This window comes from Coregonus clupeaformis, chromosome 7, assembly GCF_020615455.1.
Source record: "Coregonus clupeaformis isolate EN_2021a chromosome 7, ASM2061545v1, whole genome shotgun sequence".
Taxonomy (NCBI): domain Eukaryota; kingdom Metazoa; phylum Chordata; class Actinopteri; order Salmoniformes; family Salmonidae; genus Coregonus; species Coregonus clupeaformis.
In genome coordinates, this window is record NC_059198.1 from 50,663,964 (window position 1) to 50,691,048 (window position 27,085).

The 27,085-nt window shown below is 42.9% G+C and overlaps 1 protein-coding gene across 1 annotated transcript in view; it reads right to left on the minus strand.

The window, feature by feature from the left end:
* Nucleotides 1–1,667: 1,667 nt before the first annotated feature.
* Nucleotides 1,668–27,085, minus strand: part of LOC121569940 (noelin-3-like) — a 71,827-nt gene continuing 46,409 nt past the window's right edge. Inside the window, exons 2-6 of the mRNA XM_041881294.2 lie at nt 15,736–15,879; nt 10,076–10,231; nt 8,772–8,991; nt 7,340–7,446; nt 1,668–2,601 (exon numbers count right to left, since the gene is read on the minus strand). Coding sequence (XP_041737228.1) covers nt 1,924–2,601; nt 7,340–7,446; nt 8,772–8,991; nt 10,076–10,231; nt 15,736–15,879 — 1,305 coding nt within the window. The 3' untranslated portion in view covers nt 1,668–1,923. The remainder of the gene's footprint in view (nt 2,602–7,339; nt 7,447–8,771; nt 8,992–10,075; nt 10,232–15,735; nt 15,880–27,085) is intronic.

The window sequence follows — 27,085 nt, forward strand, 5'->3', positions numbered from 1 at the left end:
TAATATATAAGATGCAGACAGACTACAGGTAGAATAGATATCAAGATGCAGACAGACTACAGGTAGAATAGATATCAAGATGCAGACAGACTACAGGTAGACTAGATAAGATGCAGACAGACTACAGGTAGAATATATATCAAGATGCAGACAGACTATAGGTAGAATAGATATCAAGATGCAGACAGAACTACAGGTAGAATATATATCAAGATGCAGACAGACTACAGGTAGAATATATATCAAGATGCAGACAGACTACAGGTAGAATAAATATCAAGATGCAGACAGAACTACAGGTAGAATAGATATCAAGATGCAGACAGACTACAAGTAGAATATATATCAAGATGCAGACAGACTACAGGTGGAATATATATCAAGATGCAGACAGACTACAGGTAGAATATATATCAAGATGCAGACAGAACATGTTGAATGTTACAACAACAATTTGTTGTGTGAATATATTGAGTTGCAAACTCCCCCCCCCTTGCCCTCAGAACATCCTCGGGGCATGGACTCTACAAGGTGTCGAAACGTTCTACAGGGATGCTGGTCCTTGTTGACTCCAATGCTTCCCACAGTTGTGTCAAGTTGTCTGGATGTCCTTTGGGTGGTGGACCATTCTTGATACACACAGAAAACTGCTGAGCGCGACAAACCCAGAAGCGTTGCAGTTCTTGACACAAACCGGTGCGCCTGGCACCTAATACCATACCCCGTTCAAAGGCACTTACATTTTTTGACTTGCCCATTCACCATCTGAATGGCACACATACACAATCCATGTCTCAATTGTCTCAAGGCTTAAAAATATTGTTTTACCTGTCTCCTCCCCTTCATCTACACACTGATTGAAGTGGATTTAACAAGTGACATCAATAAGGGATCATAGCTTTCACCTGGATTCACCTGGTCAGTTTATGTCATGGAAAGAGCAGGTGTTCTTAATGTTTAGTACATTCAGTTTATATCAAGACGCAGGCAGAAAACAGGTACAATACTTATCAAGATGCAGCATTTTCATAACAAGGATTGGTCAGTTTCTATAAGAGTAAAGCATGTAAGGCCTTTAAACATGTACAAATAAAAACTGATACGCTCTTATGATACAGTATTTTAGAAAAAAATATTTACTTAACTCTCACATAGAGACGTACAATTGTTACTGCAATGTTTTCCATAATAAGACTGTCCATTTCGCTTCGTAACGTGGCAGCAAATACTCTGAAGAGGGTGACCTTCAACCTCCCAGGTTTAAATACTTTAAATAGACGTCACTACACAACACTGTGAGAACAGAAACATAGCAGATATACTGTATCATCGTAAATTACAGCAGACAAAATGTCGGACATTCATGCACAAATCTATCAAGAGCCTGACGTTGACACGGAACCATAAGACAGCAGTATATAAAGGCCGTACAGTAAAGTCCTGTAAGAAGAAGAAGAAGATGAATAGAATCAATGACATTCTGTCCGTGTTCAAGTCACCTCAAGTGTTCTGGCCCAGAAAATACAAAAAGGCAATTTCTTCAAGTAATGGCAATTACATTTACATTTTTAGTCATTTAGCAGACGCTCTTATCCAGAGCGACTTACAGGAGCAATTAGGGTTAAGTGCCTTGCTCAAGGGCACATCGACAGATTTTTCCACATAGTCGGCTCGGGGATTAGAACCAGCGACCTTTCGGTTACTGGCACTACGCTCTTAACCTCTAAGCTACCTGCCGCCCGCAATGTAATGACAGAGCAGTTGACTTTAGGGGGGGATGAGAGGAAAACATGAACAAGACAGTAAGCAACAAGGTCCCTTTTTTTATATCACAAATGATGGTGCTTTTGTCTTTTGAGAGTTGTTGTTGTCATTCGTACGGTGTCCATATGAGGACATCTGACATTTGTTCTCCTTTGTCCTCTAGGAGTCGTCTTGGGTTTTGATGACGTGGAACAGAGTGACATTGAACAGCACCTGGTGTCCATTGTTCCAGCCATAGAGCGCCCTCTCCCTGGCGTTATAGTCCAGCATGGAGATGTGGAAGTACTGGTTGTGGAAGGGGATGTCTGTGTACTCATAGCTGGAGGTCTTGGTGGAGTATGAGTAGTAGACCTTGGCACCCGTCAGGTGAGAGTTGGTGATGTAGAGTGTTCCGCAGATCATAAAGGATTCCCCCGCGTTCCGTTTGGAATATTCCGTGTTCCACGTCTTCTGGACTTCCAGGGTGTCCGGGTCCATCTGTGCGATGACGAAATTTCCCGCGTTCTGATTGGTTGCGTACACCACCCACATGCCCAGTTCGTCGGCCATGACATCGATGTCGGAGTATCCTCCCCAGGAGTAAGGGTAGGTGTTGTGGAAGCCGGCGTACTCCAGAGCCCGCTGAGCCAGCACCCGACCTGTCTCAAAACTGTACTTCACGATGATGTTGCTCTGGTACTTGTTGTAGTAGAGGGATCCATTGTACACCACGTGGCCGGTTCCCTCCCATTTAAATGGGAGGTTGTAGGTTCGAGACACCACATTAGCTACAAAGTCGTCCATGGTCTTGTACTCACGTACGATCTTACTGTTGGTGTAGCTGTCCATGTACCAGACCTATATCAAAGAAAGATAAATAGCAGGAATTAGTGGAAACCACAAGCTGATACATATTAGACTGAACACTGACTGAGTTACCATGCAACGTACATTAAAATATCTTTACGAAAAGGTAACTTTTTTTCTCCATCTCCCTGATGAATATATATGAACCACTTCACAAGGCCTTATAAATCTAATACATGAACCACTTCACAAGGCCTTATGAATATAATATATAAACCACTTCACAAGGCCTTCTAAATCTAATACAGTGCCTTCAGAAAGCATTCACACCCCTTTACTTTTTCCACATTGTGTTGTGTTACAGCCTGAATTTGAAATTGATTAAATTGAGATTTTGTATCACTGATCTACAGACAATAGCCCATAATGTCAAAGTGGAATTATGTTTTTAGAAATGTTTACAAATTAATAAAAAAATGAAAAGCTGAAATGTCTTGAGTCAATAAGTATTCAACCCTTTTGTCATGGCAAGCGTCAATAAGTAAGGAGGAGAAATGTCCATAATACGTTGCATGGACTCACTCTGTGTGCAATAATAGTGCTTAACATGATTTATTGACTACCTCGTCTCTGTACCCCACACATACAATTATCTGTAAGGTCCCCCAGTAGAGCAGTGAATTTCAAACACAGATTAAACTACAAAGACCAGGGAGGTTTTCCAATGCCTTGGAAAGAAGGGCACCGATTGGTAGATAGGTGGCTGTGAAAAAGTGTTCGCCCCCTTTCAAATGTTCTCTGCTTTTGCATATTTTTTGGACTGAATGTTATCAGATCTTCAACCAAAACCGAATGTTAGATAAAGGGAACCTGAGTGAACAAATAACACAACAATTACGTACACCCAATTCCCCTGTGTGAAAAAGTAATTGCCCCCTTGCACTCAATAACTGGTTGTGCCACCTTTAGCTGCAATGACTCCAACCAAACACTTCCTGTAGTTGTTGATCAGTCTCTCACTTCGCTGTGGAGGAATTTTGGCCCACTCTTCCATGCAGAACTGCTTTAACATTTGTGGGTTTTCAAGCATAAACTGCTTGTTTCAAGTCCTGCCACAACATCTCAATTGGGATTAGGTCTGGACTTTGACTAGGCCATTCTTTGACTAGGCCAATGCAGTGTTTGGTTTTCGTCAGGCATAATGGGACCCATGTCATCCAAAAAGTTATACTTTGACTCATCTGTCTATAGAACATTCTTCCAAAAGTATTGATGATCATCCAGGTGCATCCAGGTGCTTTTTGGCAAATTTGAGTCAACTTTTTAGACGAGGTGGGTCCCAATATGCCTGGCGAAAACCAAACATTGCATTCCACAGAAAGAACCTCACACCAAAGGTCAAGCATGGTGGTGGTGGTGTGATGGTTTGGGGATGCTTTGCTGCCTCAGGACCTGGACGACATGCCTTAATAGAAGGAACCATGAATTCTGCTCTGTATCAGAGAATTCTACAGGAGAATGTCAGGACATCCGTCTGTGAGCTGAAGCTAAAGCACAGCTGGGTCATGCAGCAAGACAATGATCCAAAACACACAATCAAGTCTACATGAAAATGGTTGAAAAGCAACACATTTGAAGTTTTGGAATGGCCAAGTCAAAGTCCAGACCTAATCCCAATTGAGATGTTGTGGCAGGACTTGAAACGAGCAGTTCATGCTTGAAAACCCACAAATGTCGCTGAGTTAAAGCAGTTCTGCATGCAAGAGTGGGCCAAAATTCCTCCACAGCGACGTGAGAGACTGATCAACAACTACAGGAAGCATTTGGTTGGAGTCGTTGCAGCTAAAGGTGGCACAACCAGTTATTGAGTATAACGGGGCAATTAACTGTTGCATAACTTTGTTAACAAAAAAAGTATTTTATTTATTTAATTATTTGTAAACTCAGGTTCCCTTTATCTAATATTAGGTTTTGGTTGAAGATCTGATAACATTTAGTATCAAAAACATGCAAAAATATAGGGGGCAAATACTTTTTCACGGCACTGTACATAAAAAAAAAGAAAAGCAGACATTGAATATCCCTTTGAGCATGGTGAAGTTATTAATTACACCTTGAATGGTGTATGAATACACCCAGTCACTACAAAAATACAGGCGTCCTTCCTAACCGTTCAGGGATTTCACCATGAGGCCAATGGTGATTTTAAAACAGTTACAGAGTTTAATGGCTGTGAGATAACTGAGGATGGGATCAACGACATCGTAGTTACTCCACAATACTAACCTAAATGACAGAGTGAAAAGAAGGAAGCCTGTACATAATAGAAATATTCCGAAACATGTATCCTGTTTGCAATAAGGCACTAAAGTAATACTGCAAAAAAATTGGGCAAATAAATTAACTTTCTGCCATGAATATAAAGCGTTATGTTTGGCGCAAATCCAACACCACACATCACTGAGTACCACTCCTCATATTTTCAGGCATGGTGGTGGCTGCATCATGTTATGGGTATGCTTGTCATTAGCAAGGACTAGGGAGTTGTTCAGGATAAAAAAAAACGGAATAGAGCTAAGCACAGGCAGAATCCTAGAGGAAAACCTGGTTCATTCTGCTTTCCACCAGACACTGGGAGATACATTCACCTTTCAGCAGGACAATAACCTAAAACATGAGGGCAAATATACACTGGAGTTGCTTGACAAGATGACATTGAATGTTCTTGAGTGGCCTAGTTACAGTTTTGACTTAAATCGGCTTGAAAATGTATGGCAAGACTTGAAAATGGCTGTCTGTCAATGGTCTAAAAACAAATAAAGAGAGTCACACATTCTATGCATAAACTCTCAGTAATTTATTGGGTAAAAAAAAACACCAACGTTTGGTCAACAACCAACATGACAGAGCTTGAAGAAAAATGAGCAAATAATGTACAACCCAGGTGTGCAAAGCTATAAGAGACTTACCCAGAAATCACAGCCAAAAGAGATTCTAACAAGTATTGACATGTTAGAATTTTTCTTCCAGTTTGACATTACAGAGTATTTTGTGTAGATTGTTGACAAAAAATTACAAATGAAATCCATTTGAATCCCACTTTGTAACACAACAAAATGTGGAAAAAGTAAAGGGGTGTTAAGACTTTCTGGAAGCACTTTATATGAACCACTTCACAAGGCCTTGTAAATCTAATATATAAACCACTTCACAAGGACTTATAAATCTAATATATGAACCACTTCACAAGGACTTATAAATCTAATATATGAACCACTTCACAAGGCCTTGTATATCTAATATATAAACCACTTCACAAGGCCTTATAAATCTAATATACAGTACATTCGGAAAGTATTCAGACCCCTTGAATTTTAGTTACGTTACAGCCTTATTTTAAAATGGATTAAATATATATTATTTTTTTATCAAACTACACACAATATCCCATAATGATGAAGCGAAAACAGGTTTGTAGAAATGTTTGCAAATGGGAGGTGACCAAGAACCCGATGGTCACTCTGATAGAGCTCCAGAGTTCCTCTGTGGAGATGGGAGAACCTTCCAGAAGGACAACCATCTCTGCAGCACTCCACCAATCAGGCCTTTATGGTAGAGTGGCCAGACGGAAGCCACTCCTCAGTAAAAGGCACATGACAGCCCACGTGGAGTTTGTCAAAAGGCACCTAAAGGACTCAGACCATAAGAAACAAGATTCCCTGGTCTGATGAAACCAAGATTGAACTCTTTGGCCTGAATGCCAAGCGTCACGTCTGGAGGAAACATGGCAGCATCCCTACAGTGAAGCATGGTGGTGGCAGCATCATGCTGTGGGGAAGTTTTTCAGCTGCAGGGACTGGGATACTAGTCAGGATTGAGGCAAAAATGAATGGAGCAACAGAGATCCTTGATGAAAACCTGCTCCAGAGCGCTCAGGACCTCAGACTGGGGCGAAGGTTCACCTTCCAACAGGACAACGACCCTAAGCACACAGTCAAGACAACGCAGGAGTGGCTTCAGGACAAGTCTCTGAATGTCCTTGAGTGGCCCAGCCAGAGCCCGGACTTGAATCCGATCGAACATCTCTGGATAGACCTGAAAATAGCTGTGCAGCAACGCTCCCCATCCAACCTGACAGACCTTGAGAGGATCTGCAGAGAAGAATGGGAGAAATTCCCCAAACACAGGTGTGCCAAGCATGTAGCGTCATACCCAAGAAGACTCGAGGCTGTAATCGCTGCCAAATATGCTTCAACAAAGTACTGAGTAAAGGGTCTGAATACTTATGTTAATGGTTGTTTCAGTTTTTTATTTTAATACATTTGCAAACATTTCTAAAAACCTGTTTTTGCTTTGTCATTATGGGGTATTGTGTGTAGATTGACGAGGGAAAAAAACAATTTAATCAATTTTAGAATAAGGCTGTAATGTAACAAAATGTGGAAAAAGTCAAGGGGTCTGAATACTTTCCGAATGCACTGAATGAACCATTTCACAAGGCCTTGTAAATCTAATATATGAACCACTTCACATGGCCTTATAAATCTAATATATAAACCACTTCACAAGGCCTTATAAATCAAAGGAAATTATACTCTGCATCAGAAAAGCTATTGAACATCCCCATCTCAGAAACCCCCATGAGAAAACCAACACCATGATACTAGGTCATGACAATCTTTGATTATTGTTATAAATCCTTCCCTACAAGTCCGACCCCCCCAGGCAGAGCTATCACAAACACAGACACCCACCCACCCACCTCCTCCACTCCCATCCCATAACTCACCCTGTTGTTTCTCTGAGAGGCCTGTGGATCAGTCAACCATGCTCCAAACCGGGTGCCAGATGTCTTTATTGTTACAGGTCCAGTGATTTTCATTAATTTTCCGCATGCTGTTAATAAAGAAATGCAGTGATAAGATGTACTGCTTTTTCCTCCTCTTCTTACTAGATTTCTCAAGCCATTTTCATGCCTGCACCACTGAAGAGTTCACTGAACAACACTGTGCATATTAAAACCAGGCTGGACACTCTAAGCTCTAGGCATAAGGCAGTCATACGTAATACAGTATGAAAACACACATTTACATAATACAGTATGAAAACAAACATTTACACAATACAGTATGAAAACAAACATTTACATAATACAGTATGAAAACAAACATGTACATAATACAATATGAAAACACACATTTACATAATATAGTATGAGAACAAACATTTATATAATACAGTATGAAAACACATTTACATAATACAGTCTGAAAACAAACATTTATATAATACAGTATGAAAACACATTTATATAATACAGTATGAAAACACACAGTAATGCGTTTGAGGTTCCAACTAGTATGTTATTCACAATTCTTACAGATAAAGACAGGGTAGTTTTCTTGTTTGTGGATACTACATTACCATTTTCTTGTTTGTGGATACTACATTACAATTTTCTTGTTTGTGGATACTACCATGCAACTTTGCCTCAGTATGGGCTTTGTAGCAAAACGTCAGTGATGAAAGATGATATCATATTATCCATGCTTAGCGCTCAATTACTTATTTAATTTGCACAATATTACATTTACAGTACATCTAGATACTCAATCTCCATTATGCCATTACTTTGTTTATACATCAGATCCTTTTATCACTTTTCTCATTATTAAGATGAGGTAGAGTAATACAGTAGAATATATATACAGCGAGTTCAACTGATCTCATACAAACATCTCATTTCTGAGTGTGTCTCTCATTCCCAGTGGAATTCAACACAGTTCATGTCTCCATTCCCAGTGGAATTCAACACGGTTTATGTGAGTTATTCTTGAGTTTCTCTATGTACAGTTATTGTAGAGACAATATTACACAACTGATCTTAAGTTTGCCCATGCAGTTGATATTGATCTGGTTCTACTCACTGAGCTTGCCCATGCAGTTGGTATTGATCTGGTTCTACTCACTGAGCTTGCCCATGCAGTTGGTATTGATCTGGTTCTACTCACTGAGCTTGCCCATGCAGTTGTTATTGATCTGGTTCTACTCACTGAGCTTGCCCATGCAGTTGGTATTGATCTGGTTCTACTCACTGAGCTTGCCCATGCAGTTGGTATTGATCTGGTTCTACTCACTGAGCTTGCCCATGCAGTTGGTATTGATCTGGTTCTACTCACTGAGCTTGCCCATGCAGTTGGTATTGATCTGGTTCTACTCACTGAGCTTGCCCATGCAGTTGTGCAGCCTGCTGTCCAGTCTGAGGACCCTCTGGTAGAGCTCATCATAGTCGTATGCCCCCATCTCCTCCTGAATGGCTGTGAGCACCATGGACAGGTTCCTGATCTCCTCTTTAAACGAGGAGATGAGCTGGGCGTCTGTCTTGTACTGCTCCAACACAGGGATCAGAGGCTGCAGCTCATCCATCTTGTTCTTCAGCTCCTGAAGCAGAGACAGGCACAGAGACAGAGACAGGCACAGAGACAGAGACAGAGACAGAGAGAGAGACAGAGACAGAGACAGAGACATAGAAATAGACATGGTCAGAGACAGGCAACGAGACAGAGACAGAGACAGAGACAGAGACAGAGACAGAGACAGTGATAGGCACAGGGACAGGGACAGGAACCGAGACAGGCACAGAGACAGGAACCGAGACAGGCACAGAGACAGGCACAGGGATAGTGACAGTGACAGAGACAGAGACAGAATGGCCTGGATTAAGAGATAGCCCAGAGGAGAGATAGAAACCACTTAAGACACACTTAAAACACCATCTGAGAGGTGAGAAAAGGCCATAATGGTAAAAGAGAAGAGAAGAGAAGAGGAGAGGAGAGGAGAGGAGAGGAGAGGAGAGGAGAGGAGAGGAGAGGAGAGGAGAGGAGAGGAGAGGGAGAGGAGAGGGAGAGGAGAGGAGAGGAGAGGAGAGGAGAGGAGAGGAGAGGAGAGGAGAGGAGAGGAGAGGAGAGGAGAGGAGAGGAGAGGAGAGGAGAGGAGAGGAGAGGAGAGGAGAGGGAGAGGAGAGGAGAGAGGAGAAGAGAAGAGAAGAGAAGAGAAGAGAAGAGAAGAGAAGAGAAGAGAAGAGAAGAGAAGAGAAGAGAAGAGAAGAGAAGAGAAGAGAAGAGAAGAGAAGAGAAGAGAAGAGAAGAGAAGAGAAGAGAAGAGAAGAGAAGAGAAGAGAAGAGAAGAGGAGAGGAGAGGAGAGGAGAGGAGAGGAGAGGAGAGGAGAGGAGAGGAGAGGAGAGGAGAGGAGAGGAGAGGAGAGGAGAGGAGAGGAGAGGAGAGGAGAGGCCATAATGGTAGGAGGAGGAGGAAAGGGAAAAAGGTGGTGCTGAAATGAAAGAGAAATATGGGTATGTGCAGTCTACGTTTGAAAAGGATATTTCCCTATGTGTGTGTCTCACAATGTTTAACATGATCATGGAAAATCTCTGCTCAGGTGACGTGGTCAGGAAAAAACACCTGGGTCTATTTATAAACAATGTTCTGTACTTTAATGTATTCCAGTGCTGTGATGTTCCTGTACCTGGAAGTTCCTGGTTATGATGGTCTTCCTGTCATCTTCTATCTGCCTGAACTTGGTCTGGAGCCCTTTCATCTGATTCTCCATCTTCATGACATACTGGAAGTCCCTCTGGGTTCGCAGGTTCAACACCTCAATGGACTGGGACATGTTCTGCACCTGGAGCAGAGAATACAAGACAAACACAACAACTACCTCCAACATGTTCTGGACCACAGCAAAAAACAGAAGCACATTCAATCTAGCCTGGTTGACCCAGATCGGTTTGTGTTCGGCACGATGGCCATGACCATAGTGGTTGCCAAGACAGCACAGACCGACCTGGAACCAAGCAAAATGAAATCTACACAACATTCACAAACAGAAATTAGCTCACACTGACTCCTTAGCCGACTAACTTGAGATCTTTATGTGTAACTCAGATTGAGGTGTAACATTGACAACAAAGCATGGCTTACAGTACGTGAAAGTCTGAATTACATACACACCTCAAGGCAAGTTGGAATTCAGCCCTGTTCGAATACTGTATTTGAACACATGGCCCTCAATCTTTTTTTTTTTTTTTTTTTTGTCATTTAGCAGACGCTCTTATCCAGAGCGACTTACAGGAGCAATTAGGGTTAAGTGCCTTGCTCAAGGGCACATCGGCAGATTTTTCACCTAGTCGGCTCGGGGATTAGAACCAGCGACCTTTCGGTTACTGGCACAACGCTCTTACCCACTAAGCTACCTGCCGCCCTAATCTGAAATGGATGTTTAAAAAACAATAACATGATTTGAGACGTGATCCTTACTTTTGTTGTGTTTATGTGTTTTCTTGTGTTTATGAAAAAAAAAAAAAAGACATGAATCACAAGCGAACAACACAATGCTCCTTAACAGACTATAACAGACACAAGATGATGCATACATCCGGATATTGATAATAAGATGCGCTTCCCCTCCCATATGATTAACAATTCATCACACACACAGGCGTGAACGACTTAGCCTTTAATCACTCTACTTATGCTCTGACATCGCAGAGGTACAATAATGTGTACGATAGATCACCTCAGAATGGAGAAAATGATTGTGTACAGTACACCGAGTTTCAGAACCTAATACACACAGCATCTTATATCAGGGATCTTTCAGTGTGAATAGATAAGACTCCCTTTGAAATGAACTGTGACTTTTAACACTTCCACAACAGGTGTTGCTAAGACGCCAATGTGAATGGATAAGACTCCCTTTGAAATGAACTGTGACTTTTAACACTTCCACAACAGGTGTTGCTAAGACGCCAATGTGAATGGATAAGACTCCCTTTGAAATGAACTGTGACTTTTAACACTTCCACAACAGGTGTTGCTAAGACGCCAATGTGAATGGATAAGACTCCCTTTGAAATGAACTGTGACTTTTAACACTTCCACAACAGGTGTTGCTAAGACGCCAATGTGAATGGATAAGACTCCCTTTGAAATGAACTGTGACTTTTAACACTTCCACAACAGGTGTTGCTAAGATGTTGCCGAAGGGCTGTTACATTACTTCTAGGTGATTCTATGGTAGGTGTTGTGTTGATTCTGTGGTAGGTGTTGTGTTGATTCTATGGTAGGTGTTGTGTTGATTCTATGGTAGGTGTTGTGTTGATTCTATGGTAGGTGTTGTGTTGATTCTATGGTAGGTGAAAGATTTACGACTCCTCCCGGACCAGGCCCAAATCCCTGTCATTCGCGTGAAGAGGAGACGTCAATACAGGGGGGCGTAGATCCGTGTGCTTGGTGAGAATTTCGTTGGCGAGTGGATAATCCGTATTTACCATCCATCCTACAGGCGAACATACAATCACTGGAAAATAAACTGGATGAGCTCCGTTCCAGACTATCCTACCAACGGGACATTAAAAAACTGTAAGATCTTATGTTTCACCGAGTCGTGGCTGAACGAGGACATCGATAATATACAGTTGGCTGGGTTTTCCGTGCATCGGCAAGACAGAACAGCAACCTCCGATAAGACGAGGGGTGGCGATCTGTGTCTATTGGTCAACAACAGCTGGTGCGCGATCTCTAACATTCTTGAGGTTTTGCTCACCTGAGGTAGAGTACCTCATGATAAGCTGTAGACCACACTATTTGCCAAGAGAGTTTTCATCTATATTTTTTTCGTAGCTGTCTATTTACCACCACAAAAACGATGCAGGCAGTAACGCCACACTCAACGAGCTGTATAAGGCCATAAGCAAACAAGAAAATGCTCACCCAGAAGCGGCGCTCCTAGTGGCCCGAGGACTTTAATGCAGGAAAACTTAAAACCGCTTTAATTAATTTCTACCTGCAACCAGAGGGGAAAAAAAAACTCTAGACCACCTTTACTCCACACACACAGAGACGCATACAAAGCTCTCCCTCGCCCTCCATTTGGCAAATCTGACCATAATTCTATCCTCCTGATTCCGGCTTAAAAGCAAAAACTCAAGCAGGAAGTACGAGTGACTCGCTCAATACGGAAGTGGTCAGATGAAGCGGATGCTAAGCTACAGGAGTGTTTTGCTAGCACAGACTGGAATATGTTCCGGGATTCATCTAATGGCATTGAGGAGTACACCACACCAGGCACCGTCTTCATCAATAAGTGCATCAACGACGTTATCCCCCCAGTGACCGTATATATACAGTTGAAGTCACTTAAGTTTATATACACTTAGGTTGGAGTCATTAAAACTCTTTTTTTCAACCACTCCACAAATTTCTTGTTAACAAACTATCGTTTTGGCAAGTCGGTTAGGACATCTACTTTGTGCATGACACAAGTAATTTTTCCAACAATTGTTTACAGACAGATTATTTCACTCATAATTCACTGTATCACAATTCCAGTGGATCAGAAGTTTACATACACTAAATTGACTGTGCCTTTAAATAGCTTGGAAAATTTCAGAAAATGATGTCATGGCTTTAGAAGCTTCTGATAGGCTAATTGACATAATTTGAGTCAATTGGAGGTGTACCTGTGGATGTATTTCAAGGCCTACCTTCAAAGTCAGTGCTTGACATCATGGGAAAATCAAAAGAAATCAGTCAAAACCTCAGAAAGAAATGGTAGACCTCCACACGCCTGGTTCATCCTTGGGAGCAATTGCAAAATGCCTGAAGGTACCACGTTCATCTGTACAAACAATAGTACGCAAGTATAAACACCATGGGTCCACGCAGCCATCATACCACTCAGGAAGGAGACACGTTCTGTCTCCTAGAGATGAATGTACTTTGGTGCGAAAAGTGCAAATCAATCCCAGAACAACAGCAAAGGACCTTGTGAAGATGCTGGAGGAAACAGGTACAAAAGTATCTATATCCACAGTAAAACAAGTCCTATATCGACATAACCTGAAAGGCTGCTCAGCAAGGAAGAAGCCACTGCTCCAAAACCGCCATAAAAAAGCCAGACTACGGTTTGCAACTGCACATGGGGACAAAGTTCGTACTTTTTGGAGAATGTCCTCTGGTCTGATGAAACAAAAATAGAACTGTTTGGCCATAATGACCATCGTTATGTTTGGAGGAAAAGGGGACGGCTTGCAAGCCGACGAACACCATCCCAACCGTGAAGCACGGGGGTGGCAGCATCATGCTGTGGGGGTGCTTTGCTGCAGGAGGGACTGGTGCACTTCACAAAATAGATAGCATCATGAGGAAGGAAAATTATGTGGATATATTGAAGCAACATCTCAAGACATCAGTCAGGAAGTTAAAGCTTGGTCGCAAATGGGTCTTCCAAATAGACAATGACCCCAAGCATACTTCCAAAGTTGTGACAAAATGGCTTAAGGACAACAAAGTCAAGGTATTGGAGTGGCCATCACAAAGCCCTGACCTCAATCCTATAGAAAATGTGTGGCCAAGACCATACAGCGGTTTAACAGGACAGGTTCCACTCAGAACAGGCCTCGCCATGGTCGACCAAAGAAGTTGAGTGAACGTGCTCAGCGTAATATCCAGAGGTTGTCTTTGGGAAATAGACGTATGAGTGCTTCCAGCATTGCTGCAGCGGTTGAAGGGGTGGGGGGGTCAGCCTGTCAGTGCTCAGACCATATGCCGCACACTGCATCAAATTGGTCTGCATGGCTGTCGTCCCAGAAGGAAGCCTCTTCTAAATATGATGCACAAGAAAGCCCGCAAACAGTTTGCTGAAGACAAGCAGACTAAGGACATGGATCACTGGAACCATGTACTGTGGTCTGATGAGACCAAGCTAAACTTATTTGGTTCAGATGGTGTCAAGCGTGTGTGGCGGCAACCAGGTGAGGAGACCAAAGACAAGTGTGTCTTGCCTACAGTCAAACATGGTGGTGGGAGTGTCATGGTCTGGGGCTGCATGAGTGCTGCCGGCACTGGGGAGCTACAGTTCATTGAGGGAACCATGAATTCCAACATGTACTGTGACATACTGAAGCAGAGCATGATCCCCTCCCTTTGGAGACTGGGCCGCAGGGCATGATAACGACCCCAAACACACCTCCAAGACGACCACTGCCTTGCTAAAGAAGCTGAGGGTAAAGGTGATGGACTGGCCAAGCATGTCTCCAGACCTAAACCCTATTGAGCATCTGTGGGGCATTCTCAAACGGAAGGTGGAGGAGTGCAAGGTCTCTAACATCCACCAGCTCTGTGATATCGTCATGGAGGCGTGGAAGAGGACTCCAGTGGCAACCTGTGAAGCTCTGGTGAACTCCATGCCCAAGATGGTGGCCACAAAAAATATTGACACTTCGGGCCCAATTTGGACATTTTCACTTAGGGGTGTACTCACTTTTGTTGCCAGCGATTTAGACATTAATGGCTGTGTGTTGTGTTATTTTGAGGGGACAGCAAATGTACACTGTTATACAAGCTGTACATTCACTACTCTACATTGTAGCAAAGTGTCATTTCTTCAGTGTTGTCACATGAAAATATATACTCAAATATTTACAAAAATGTGAGGGGTGTACGTAGGAATGCTGTTCGTTGACTACAGCTCAGCGTTCAACACCATAGTGCCCTCCAAGCTCATCACTAAGCTAAGGACCATGGGACTAAACACTTCACCCTGCAACTGGATCCTGGACTTCCCGACGGGCCGCCCCCAGGTGGTAAGGGTAGGTAACAACACATCTGCCACACTGATCCTCAACACAGGGGGCCCCTCAGGGGTGTGTGCTCAGTCCCCTCCTGTACTCCCTGTTCACCCACGACTGCGTGGCCTAGCACGACTCCAACACCATCATTAAGTTTGCCAACGACACAACGGTGGTAGGCCTGATCACCGACAACGATGAGGCAGCCTACAGGGAGGAGGTCAGAGACCTGGCAGTGTGGTGCCATGACAACAACCTCTCCCTCAATGTGATCAAGACAAAAGAGCTGATTGTGGTCTACAGGAAATGGGGGGCCGAGCACTCCCCAATTCACATCGAGGGGGCTGTAGTGGAGCGGGTCGAAAGCTTCAAGTTCCTTGGCGTCCACATCAGTAACAAACTATCATGGTCCAAACAGTGACCGTCAAGAGAAAAACTGCTGATGCACACTAACATCTGCAAATTTCCTGACGCTCAACAGTAAATAGAGACCCTGACTGAGTTGGGGCGGAACCGGCCCTGATAGAGAGATGTACTGTATGTGTTGGTTTGGTACCTTCTCCAGTAGCTGGCGGAGCTGTCTTCCCTTCGCGTCTCTGGAGCAGAGGTTCTGTTCAGGAGCCACCACCGTGCAAATACACCGCCCGTCAGTATCCTGGGCTGAGCTGTACACCTGCCAACCCTCCTTAGGCCCGATGGTCTACAGACACACCCACACACACACACACACACACACAGACACACACACACACACACACACACACACACACACACACACACACACACAGGAACATATCAGTGAAGGGAATCTGTAATCTGGATAAATGCCGTTGGACGACAGACAACATTTTTCAATGTGAGCTGGTAGCTAGATAATCATATAGCTAGAGATAGAAAGTGATAGATATTTCAATATAAAAAGATTGAAGAAATGTTTTAGTACATCTTCAGCAAAAGATGGCATTTAATTCATAATCATGGGGGGGAGGGGGGATTGACATATATAATTGTTTTAACGCGGTCATACCATGGATCATTTAGCTATTTGATTTTAAATTGTAGGACCCTTTTAGGTATCAGAAAAATTATAATAATATAATTTGATAAAATATTGATTTTGGCCTTTTGCCCATAGAAACGCATTGAATAACACATTCATAAATGACAAAAAAGACAGTCAAAAAAGTATATAAGGTTTTGAAGTGTCTGTCCTTCAGTACATCTACACTACTGTTCAACAGTTTGGGGTCACTTAGAAATGTTCTTGTTTTCGAAAGAAAAGCAATTTTTTTGTCCATTAAAATAACATCAAATTGATCATAAATAGAGTATAGACAATGTTAATGTTGTAAATGGCTATCGTAGCTGGAAACGGCAGATTTTTTATGGAATATCTACATAGGCGTACAGAGGCCCATTATCAGCAACCATCAGTCCTGTGTTCCAATGGCACATTGTGTATGCTAATCTAAGTTTATTATTTTAAAAGGCTAATTGATCATTAGAAAACCCTTTTGCAAATATGTTAGTCTTATTTTTCTCCATTCCTTTAAACGATCAGCTCTCAGAAAACCATCCCATTAAAAAATTAATAATGTGTCTGTTGCTGTTTCACTTCAGAGAGAGATAGAAAGAGAGAGAAAGAGAGAAAGAATAGAGTCAAACATGAGAGCAAAAGTAAGAGCGAGGGTTAAAGAGAAATAGAGAGAGAGAGGAGAGAGGAGAGAGAGAGAGAGAGAGGAGAGGAGAGGAGAGGAGAGGAGAGGAGAGGAGAGGAGAGGAGAGGAGAGGAGAGGAGAGGAGAGGAGAGGAGAGGAGAGGAGAGGAGAGGAGAGGAGAGGAGAGGAGAGGAGAGGAGAGAGAGAGAGAGAGAGGAGAGAGGAGAGAGGAGAGGAGAGAGAGAGAGAGAGAGAGAAAGGAGAGAGGGAGAGAGGAGAGAGGTAAAGAGGAGAGAGGAGAGAGGAGAGAGGAGAGAGAGAGAGAGAGAGAGGAGAGAGGAGAGAGGGAGAGAGGAGAGAGGAGAGAGGAGAGAGGGAGAGAGGAGAGAGAGAGTAGAGGAGAGAGGAGAGAGAGGAGAGAGAGAGGAGAGAGAGAGGAGAGGAGAGAGGAGAGAGGAGAGAGGAGAGAGAGAGGAGAGAGGAGTGAGAGGAGAGGAGAGAGGAGAGAGAGAGGAGAGGAGAGAGGAGAGAGAGAGGAGAGAGGAGAGGAGAGAGGAGAGAGAGAGGAGAGGAGAGAGGAGAGAGAGGAGAGAGAGAGGCGGGGGTGAAATAGACAACCCAAGATGCTTGGGTAAAGCAGTGCTGGTCCACTGGGGATGGCTCCATGGCTCCATGGCTCCAGTGAAAGGTATTTTGTGAGAATGATTAATGACCATCGTTTGGAGTGTATCTCTGTGTGAAACCAATGTAGTCTTGTATCAGATCCTCCTCTATCTAACTTTCAGAGACCTGGAACCATAGTGTATTGTGTATTTACTGCAGTGGGAGACTGTATTGTAGTGTGTGAGAGACAGAAAATGCCCTGCAGTTGTCAAAATGTTGCAATTCATATTTTTTTATCCTCTGTGCATGGACCTTGTGTGAACTGTCCTAACAGTGTTGCTTTGATGTACAGTCTGAATGGTGCTTTAATATGCAAGACACGTCTGTAGCAAAGCTAACTTCAACACATTACCGCCCACAGCAGAGTAGAAACAAATTAACAGACAGTTCATAGTGGGGTTGAAATCCATTCAGAAGTTGTCGGAAGGTAACCCACTGATGAAACAGAGACAAATGATTAAACACACACATGCATACACACACTCACAAAAATAAATGCACTCAAGCATACGCACACAAACGAGGAGGGCTCAGAACATCTAAAAATTGATTTTAAAGAACTGATTCTAGCACTGAAAGATTCCAAAAAGCGGCCAATCATTTCAGGTCCGGTACCATCGTTGGGCCGTGGGTGTGAAAGATCAAATCAAAAAAATCAAATCAAATCAAAATGTATTTCACACATGCGCCGAATACAACAGGTGTAGACCTTACAGTGAAATGCTTACTTACAAGCCCTTAACCAACAATGCAGTTCTAGAAATAGAGTTAAGAAAATATTTACTAAATCAAATCAAGTAAAAAATACAATAAAATCAAAAGTAACACAAGGAAATTACAAAACAATAACGAGGCTAAATAAAGGAGGTACCGGTACCAAGTCAATGTGCGGGGATACAGGTTAGTCGAGGTAATTTGAAAAGTGACTACAGTACCAGTCAAAAGTTTGGACACACCTACTCATTCAAGGGTTTTTCTTTATTTGTACTTACAACTGCACATGGGGACGAAGTTCGTACTTTTTGGAGAAATGTCCTCTGGTCTGATGAAACAAAAATAGAACTGTTTGGCCATAATGACCATCGTTATGTTTGGAGGAAAAAGGGGGGACCAAAGTTGTGGCAAAATGGCTTAAGGACAACAAAGTCAAGGTATTGGAGCCATCACAAAGCCCTGAGCTCAATCCTATAGAAAATGTGTGGGCAGAACTGAAAAAGCGTGTGCGAGCAAGGAGGCCTACAAACCTGACTCAGTTACACCAGCTCTGTCAGGAGGAATGGGCCAAAATTCACCCAACTTATTGTGGGAAGCTTGTGGAAGGCTACCCAAAAAATTTGACCAATGTTACACAATTTAAAAGGCAATGCTACCTAATACTAATTGAGTGTATGTAAACTTTTGACCCACTGGGAATGTGAGGAAAGAAATAAAAGCTGAAATAAATCATTCTCTCTACTATTATTCAGACATTTCATTTTCTTAAAATAAAGTGGTGATCCTAACTGACCTAAGAGGATTAAATGTCAGGCAGTGTGAAAAACTGAGTTTAAATGTATTGGCTAAGGTGTATGTAAATTTCCGACTTCAACTGTAGGTCCTGGATGTTAGGAAGCTTGGCCCCAGTGATGTACTGGGCCGTAAGCACTACCCTCTATAGAGCCTTATGGTCAGATGCCGAGCAGTTGCCATACCAGGCAGTGATGCAACCGGTCCGGATGCTCTCGATGGTTTGCTGTATAACTTTTTGAGGATCTGGGGACTCATGCCAAATCTATTCCGTCTCCTGAGTGGGAAAAGGTGTTGTCGTGCCCTCTTCACAACTGTCTTGGTGTGTTTGTACCATGATCGTTCATTGGTGATGTGGACACCAAGGAACTTGAAAATATCGACCCGCTCCACTTCAGCCCCGTCGATGTTAATGGAGGCCAGTTCGGCCCTCCTATTCCTATAGTCCAAAATCAGTTATTTTGTCTTGCTCACATTCAGGGAGAGGTTGTTGTCCTGACACCACACTGTGAGGTCTCTGACCTCCTTATAGGCTGTCTCATCATTGTCGGTGATCAGGCCTACCACTGTTGTGTTATCAGCTAATTTAATGATGGTGTTGGAGTCGTGCTTGGTCATGCAGTCGTGGGTGAGCAGGGAGTACAGGAGGGGACTAAGCACGCACCCCTGAGGGGTCCCAGTGTTGAGGATCAGCGTGGCAGATGTGTTGTTGCCTACCCTTACCACCTGGGGGTGGCCCGTCCGGAAGTCCAGGATCCAGTTGCAGAGGGAGGTGTTTAGTCCCAGGGTCCATAGCTTAGTGATGAGCTTTGAGGGCACTATGGTGTTGAATGCTGAGCTGTAGTCAACTATGTGTTGTTGCCTACTGGCGTTACATGCCTGGCTAAAATATTACTTTAGCTCTGTTGGAATCACTTTTATAGATAATCTTGAGACCTTCTGGAAACAGAAAATCTTGGCTCCTGGACTTTGTCCACACATTTTAAGGCTGCGTTGAGACAATGACTTATCAATGACCCCCAAGACCAGCTCAGTTAATCCCTACCATTGTGTCGCTGAGTTGTCATAATGCTGCATGAAATGTACGTTATCACAGGGGCGTTGGCAGACACATTGTAAGTATCTTAATGTATGTCCCCCTAACTGCCCTGAATACCTCTGTTGATCCCACAGCTATTGTATGCAGTAATCATGTGCCTATGAACCAGAGTTACACTGTTAGCACTGAGGCGTTGTCCCTAGTAGGAAGTCCACTGTGTGCAGCTCACCATGCACTATCAGCTCCACTATAAGTAACATGAGCATGTCTACTTCTGATAAGCTTCCCAGTAAAGCATTAAAAACAATCAAGCAACCCAGAAAAGTGCTACAAATAGCCCATATTAACATATGTAGCCTAAGAAACAAGGTTCATGAAGTCAATAACTTGTTTGTAACATATTCATATTCTGACAATCTCTGTAACTCACTTAGACAATACCTTTGATGATACAGTGGTATAAGTTAGTCCTAAATATTTCAAAAACTAAAAGCATTGTATTTGGGACAAATTATTCACTAAACCCTAAACCTCAACTAAATATTGTAAAGAATCATGTGGAAATTGAGCAAGTTGAGGTGAGTAAACTGCTTGGAGTAACCCTGGATTGTAAACTGTCATGGTCAAAACATATTGATACAACAGTAGCTAAGATGGGGAGAAGTCTCAGCCCAGTACATCACTGGGGCCAAGCTTCCTGCCATCCAGGACCTCTATACCAGGCGGTGTCAGAGGAAGGCCCTAAAAATTATCAAAGACTCCAGCCACCCTAGTCATAGACTGTTCTCTCTGCTACTGCACGGCAAGCGGTACCGGAGCGCCAAGTCTAGGTCCAAAAGGCTTCTTAACAGCTTCTACCCCCAAGCCATAAGACTCCTGAACAGCTAATCATGGCTACCCGGACTATTTGCATTGCCCCCCCCCACCCCACCCCACCCCCTCTTTTACACTGCTGCTATTCTGTTTATTTACAGATCCCCAACTGTTCTTTTATTTTACTGCTGCTCTTTAATTATTTGCTATTTTTAATTTTTTACTTATCTATTTTTTACTTAACACTTTTTTTTCTTCTTCTTAAAAACTGCATTGTTGGTTAAGGGCTTGTAAGTAAGCATTTCAATGTAATGTCTACATCTGTTGTATTCGGCGCATGTGGCAAATAAAATTTGATTTGATTTGAAGTCTGTCCATAATAAAGTGCTACTCTGCCTTCTTAACAACACTATCAACAAGGCGGCTCCTACAGGCCCTAGTTTTGTCGCACCTGGACTACTGTTCAGTCGTGTGGTCAGATGCCACAAAGGGGGACTTAGGAAAATTACAATTGGCTCAGAACAGTGCAACACAGCTGGCCCTTGGATCTACACAGAGAGCTAACATGTCAATCTCTCATGGTTCAAAGTGGAAGAGAGATTGACTTCATCACTACTTGTTTTTGTAAGAAGTTTTGACATGCTGAATGTACCGAGCTGTCTGTCTAAAATACTAGCACACAGCTCAGACACCATTGCATACCCCACAAGACATGCCACCAGAGGTCTCTTCACAGTCCCCAAGTCCAGAACAGACTATGGGAGGCACACAGTACTACATAGAGCCATGACTACATGGAACTCTATTCCACATCAGATAACTGATGCAAGCAGTAGGATCAGATAAAAAAAAACAGGTAAAAATACACCTTATGGAACAGCGGGGACTGTGAAGAGACACACACAAAGGTACAGACACATGCATACGCACACAAGCGCTAGCACACGCACTCTACACACACGTACATTGTAATATTGTTGTATGGTGGTATTAAACATTTTGTACTGTAGATATATAGTGGTGTAATAATGTTATATGATGCACTATTTTATCTTTTGTTTTATATGTAATGTAAGTGCCTTAATGTGTTTGGACCCCAGGAAGAGTAGCTGCTGCCTTGGCAGGAACCAATGGGGATCCTTAATAAATACAAATACAGACACACACACACACACTGCCACACATTACTGTATGACAAATGATCAATACATAGAGATGTCAGCCTCGGCCAAACTAGCCGTGTCAGAATAAAGGATGCTGAACAAACAAGCCAACAAAACAGCCTTTCCAATTTAATGGACATAACTATTCATTTACATCAATTGATCAACTGTCTCTATAAAAGCTATGAGGCATTGGGAGCAACTGAAGTGGAATGCACGTGTCTGTCCTGGAATTGATGATCATGCTCCTTAAACGAGTTAACATTTCTGCTCTAATGGTGGATAATATTAAGTCGCAGTTGCCGTGTGAGTGTGTGATTGTGAGTGTGCGTGTGCCTGCAGAGAGCTTCGTAACTAGATAGAGACAGACATTTCAGTCAGCCGCAGTTCAACTTAACAAATGGTGACCTCCAAACGTAACAGCAACAACAACGATAACAACAACACCTAACGAGAGAGAGAGATGGAAAGAGAGCTGGAAAGAGAGCTGGAAAGAGATAGATAGAGAGAGAGGTGGAAAGAGAGAGAGAGAGAGAGAGAGAGAGAGAGAGAGAGAGAGAGAGAGAGAGAGAGAGAGAGAGAGAGAGAGAGAGAGAGAGAGAGAGAGAGAGAGAGAGAGAGAGAGAGAGAGAGATATGGAAAGAGATAGCTAGAGAGAGAGAGAGAGAGACAGAGGAGAGAGAGAGAGAGAGAGAGAGAGAGAGAGAGAGAGAGAGAGAGAGAGATGGAAAGAGATAGCTAGAGAGAGAGAGAGCGAGAGAGAGAGAGAGAGAGAGAGAGAGAGAGAGAGAGAGTGTGAGAGATAGAGAGAGAGGGAGAGAGAGAGAGAGAGAGAGATGGAAAGAGACATGGAAATAGATAGATCGAGAGAGAGAGAGAGAGAGAGAGAGAGAGAGATATGGAAAGAGATAGCTAGAGAGAGAGAGAGAGAGAGAGAGAGAGAGAGAGAGAATAATGTCCTCCTGTGTGCTACCTATATCCCCCCACTAGAATCCCCATTCTTTAATGAAGACAGATTCTCCATCCTGGAGGGGGAAATCAATCATTTCCAAACCCAGGGACATCGTCTGTGGCGACCGAAATGCCAGAACTGGACAAGAACCTGACACCCTCAGCACACAGGGGGCCAAACACCTACCTGGAGGTGACAGCATTCCCTCCCCCATATGCCCCCCAAGGCACAACTACAACAACATAACCAACAAAAACGGGTCACAACTCCTGCAGCTCTGTCGCACGCTGGGTATGTACATAGTCAATGGTAGGCTTCGAGGGGACTCCTATGGTAGGTACACCTATAGCTCATCTCTTGGCAGGAGTACTGGAGACTACTTTATCACTGACCTCAACCCAGAGTCTCTCAGAGCGTTCACAGTCAGCCCACTGACACCCCTATCAGACCACAGAAAAATCGCAGTCTACTTGAACAGAGCAATACTCAATCATGAGGCATCAAAGCCAAAGGAACTGAATAATATTAAGATATGCTATAGATGGAAGGAAGGTAGTGTCAAAACCTACCAAAAAACAATTAGGCAACATCAAATTCAATCCCTTTTAGACAACTTCCTGGACAAAACGTTCCACTGTAATAGTGAAGGTGTAAACTTGGCAGTAGAAAACCTAAACAGTATATTTGACCTCTCAGCTTCCCTATCAAATCTAAAAATCTCTAACAGAAAACCAAAGAAAAGTAACAACAATGACAAATGGTTTGATGAAGAATGCAAAAACCTAAGAAAGAAATTGAGACACTTATCCAACCAAAAACATAGAGACTCAGAAAACCTGAGCCTACGCCTTCACTATGGTGGATCACTGAAACAACACAGAAATACACTACGGAAAAAGAAGGAACAGCATGTCAGAAATCAGCTCAATGTAATTGAAGAATCCATAGACTCTAACCACTTCTGGGAAAATTGGAAAACACTAAACAAACAGAAACCTTAATGGGGCGGCAGGTAGCTTAGTGGGTAAGAGCGTTGTGCCAGTAACCGAAAGGTCGCTGGTTCTAATCCCCGAGCCGACTAGGTGAAAAATCTGTCGATGTGCCCTTGAGCAAGGCACTTAACCCTAATTGCTTCTGTAAGTCGCTCTGGATAAGAGCGTCTGCTAAATGACTAAAATGTAAAATGTAACAACACGAAGAGCTACAGTGAGGGAAAAAAGTATTCGATCCCCTAAAAAAGTATTTGATCCCCTGCTGATTTTGTACGTTTGCCCACTGACAAAGAAATTATCAGTCTATAATTTTAATGGTAGGTATATTTGAACAGTAAGAGACAGAATAACAACAACAAAAAATCCAGAAAAACGCATGTCAAAAATGATATAAATTGATTTGCATTTTAATGAGGGAAATAAGTATTTGATCCCCTCTCAATCAGAAAGATTTCTGGCTCCCAGGTGTCTTTTATACAGGTAACGAGCTGAGATTAGGAGCACACTTTTAAAGGGAGTGCTCCTAATCTCAGTTTGTTACCTGTATAAAAGACACCTGTCCACAGAAGCAATCAATCAATCAGATTCCAAATTCTCCACCATGACCAAGACCAAAGAGCTATCCAAGGATGTCAGGGACAAGATTGTAGACCTACACAAGGCTGGAATGGGCTACAAGACCATCGCCAAGCAGCTTGGTGAGAAGGTGACAACAGTTGGTGCGATTATTCGCAAATGGAAGAAACACAAAATAACTGTCAATCTCCCTCTGCATGGGGCTCCATGCAAGATCTCACCTCGTGGAGTTGCAATGATCATCAGAACGGTGAGGAATCAGCCCAGAACTACACAGGAGGATTTTGTCAATGATCTCAAGGCAGCTGGGACCATAGTCACCAAGAAAACAATTGGTAATACACTATGCCGTGAAGGACTGAAATCCTGCAGCGCCCACAAGGTCCCCCTGCTCAAGAAAGCACATATACAGGCCCGTCTGAAATTTGCCAATGAACATCTGAATGATTCAGAGGAGAACTGGGTGAAAGTGTTGTGGTCAGATGAGAACAAAATCGAGCTCTTTGGCATCAACTCAACTCGCCGTGTTTGAAGGAGGAGGAATAATGCCTATGACCCCAAGAACACCATCCCCACCGTCAAACATGGAGGTGGAAACATTATGCTTTGGGGGTGTTTTCCTGCTAAGGGGACAGGACAACTTCACCGCATCAAAGGGACGATGGACGGGGCCATGTACCGTCAAAACTTGGGTGAGAACCTCCTTCCCTCAGCCAGGGCATTGAAAATGGTTCGTGGATGGGTATTCCAGCATGACAATGACCCAAAACACACGGCCAAGGCAACAAAGGAGTGGCTCAAGAAGAAGCACATTAAGGTCCTGGAGTGGCCTAGCCAGTCTCCAGACCTTAATCCCATAGAAAATCTGTGGAGGGAGCTGAAGGTTCGAGTTGCCAAACGTCAGCCATGAAACCTTAATGACTTGGAGAAGATCTGCAAAGAGAAGTGGGACAAAATCCCTCCTGAGATGTGTGCAAACCTGGTGGCCAACTACAAGAAACGTCTGACCTCTATGATTGCCAACAAGGGTTTTGCCACCAAGTACTAAGTTATGTTTTGCAGAGGGGTCAAATACTTATTTCCCTCATTAAAATGCAAATCAATTTATAACATTTTTGACATGCGTTGTTCTGGATTTGTTTTTTGTTCTTCCGTCTCTCACTGTTCAGATAAACCTACCATTAAAATTATAGACTGATCATGTCTTTGTCAGTGGGCAAACGTACAAAATCAGCAGGGGATCAAATACTTTTTCCCCTCACTGTATCTATCCAAAACGGAGATGTATGGGTAAACCACTTCTCCAATATTTTTGGCCCTATAACAAAGAACAAACAGCAAAAAAAATATACATGATCAAATGCTAATCTTAGAATCAACTATTAAAAGACTACCAGAACCCACTGGATTCTCCAATTACATTGAATGAACTACAGGACAAAATACAAACCCTCCATCCCAAAAAGGCCTGTGGTGTTGATGGTATCCTCAATGAAATGATCAAATATACAGACCACAAATTCCAATTGGCTATACTTAAACTCTTTAACGTCATCCTTAGCTCTGGCATCTTCCCCAATATTTGGAACCAAGGACTGATCGCCCCAATCCACAAAAGTGGAGACAAATTTGACCCCAATAACTACCGTGGGATATGCGTCAACAGCAACCTTGGGAAAATCCTCTGCATTAAATTAACAGCAGCCTAGTTCATTTCCTCAGTGTAAACAATGTACTGAGCAAATGTCAAATTGGCTTTTTACCAAATAACCATACGACAGACCACGTATTCACCCTGCACACCCTAATTGACAAACAAACAAAACAAAACAAAGGCAAACTCATGCTTTGTTGATTTCAAAAAAGCTTTTGACTCAATTTGGCATGAGTGTCTGCTATACAAATTGATGGAAAGTGGGGTTGGGGAAAAAACATACGACATTATAAAATCCATGTACACAAACAACAAGTGTGCGGTTAAAATTGGCAAAAAACACACACATTTCTTTCCACAGGGCTGTGGGGTGAGACAGTGATGCAGTTTAAGCCCCACCCTCTTCAACATATATATCAACGAATTGCGAGGGCATTAGAACAGTCTGCAGCACCCGGCCTCACCCTACTAGAATCTGAAGTCAAATGTCTACTGTTTACTGATGATCTGGTGCTTCTGTCCCCAACCAAGGAGGGCCTACAGCAGACCTAGATCTTCTGCACAGATTCTGTCAGACCTGGGCCCTGACAGTAAATCTCAGTAAGACAAAAATAATGGTGTTCCAAAAAAGGTCCAGTTGCCAGGACCACAAATACCCTAGAGCACACAAAAAACTATACATACCTCGGCCTAAACATCAGTGCCACAAGTAACTTCCACAAAGCTGTGAACGATCTGAGAGACAAGGCAAGAAGGGCCTTCTATGCCATGAAAAGGAACATAAAATTCGACATACCAATTAGGATCTGGCTAAAAATACTTGAATCAGTTATAGAACCCATTGCCCTTTATGGTTGTGAGGTCTGGGGTCCGCTCACAAAACAAGAATT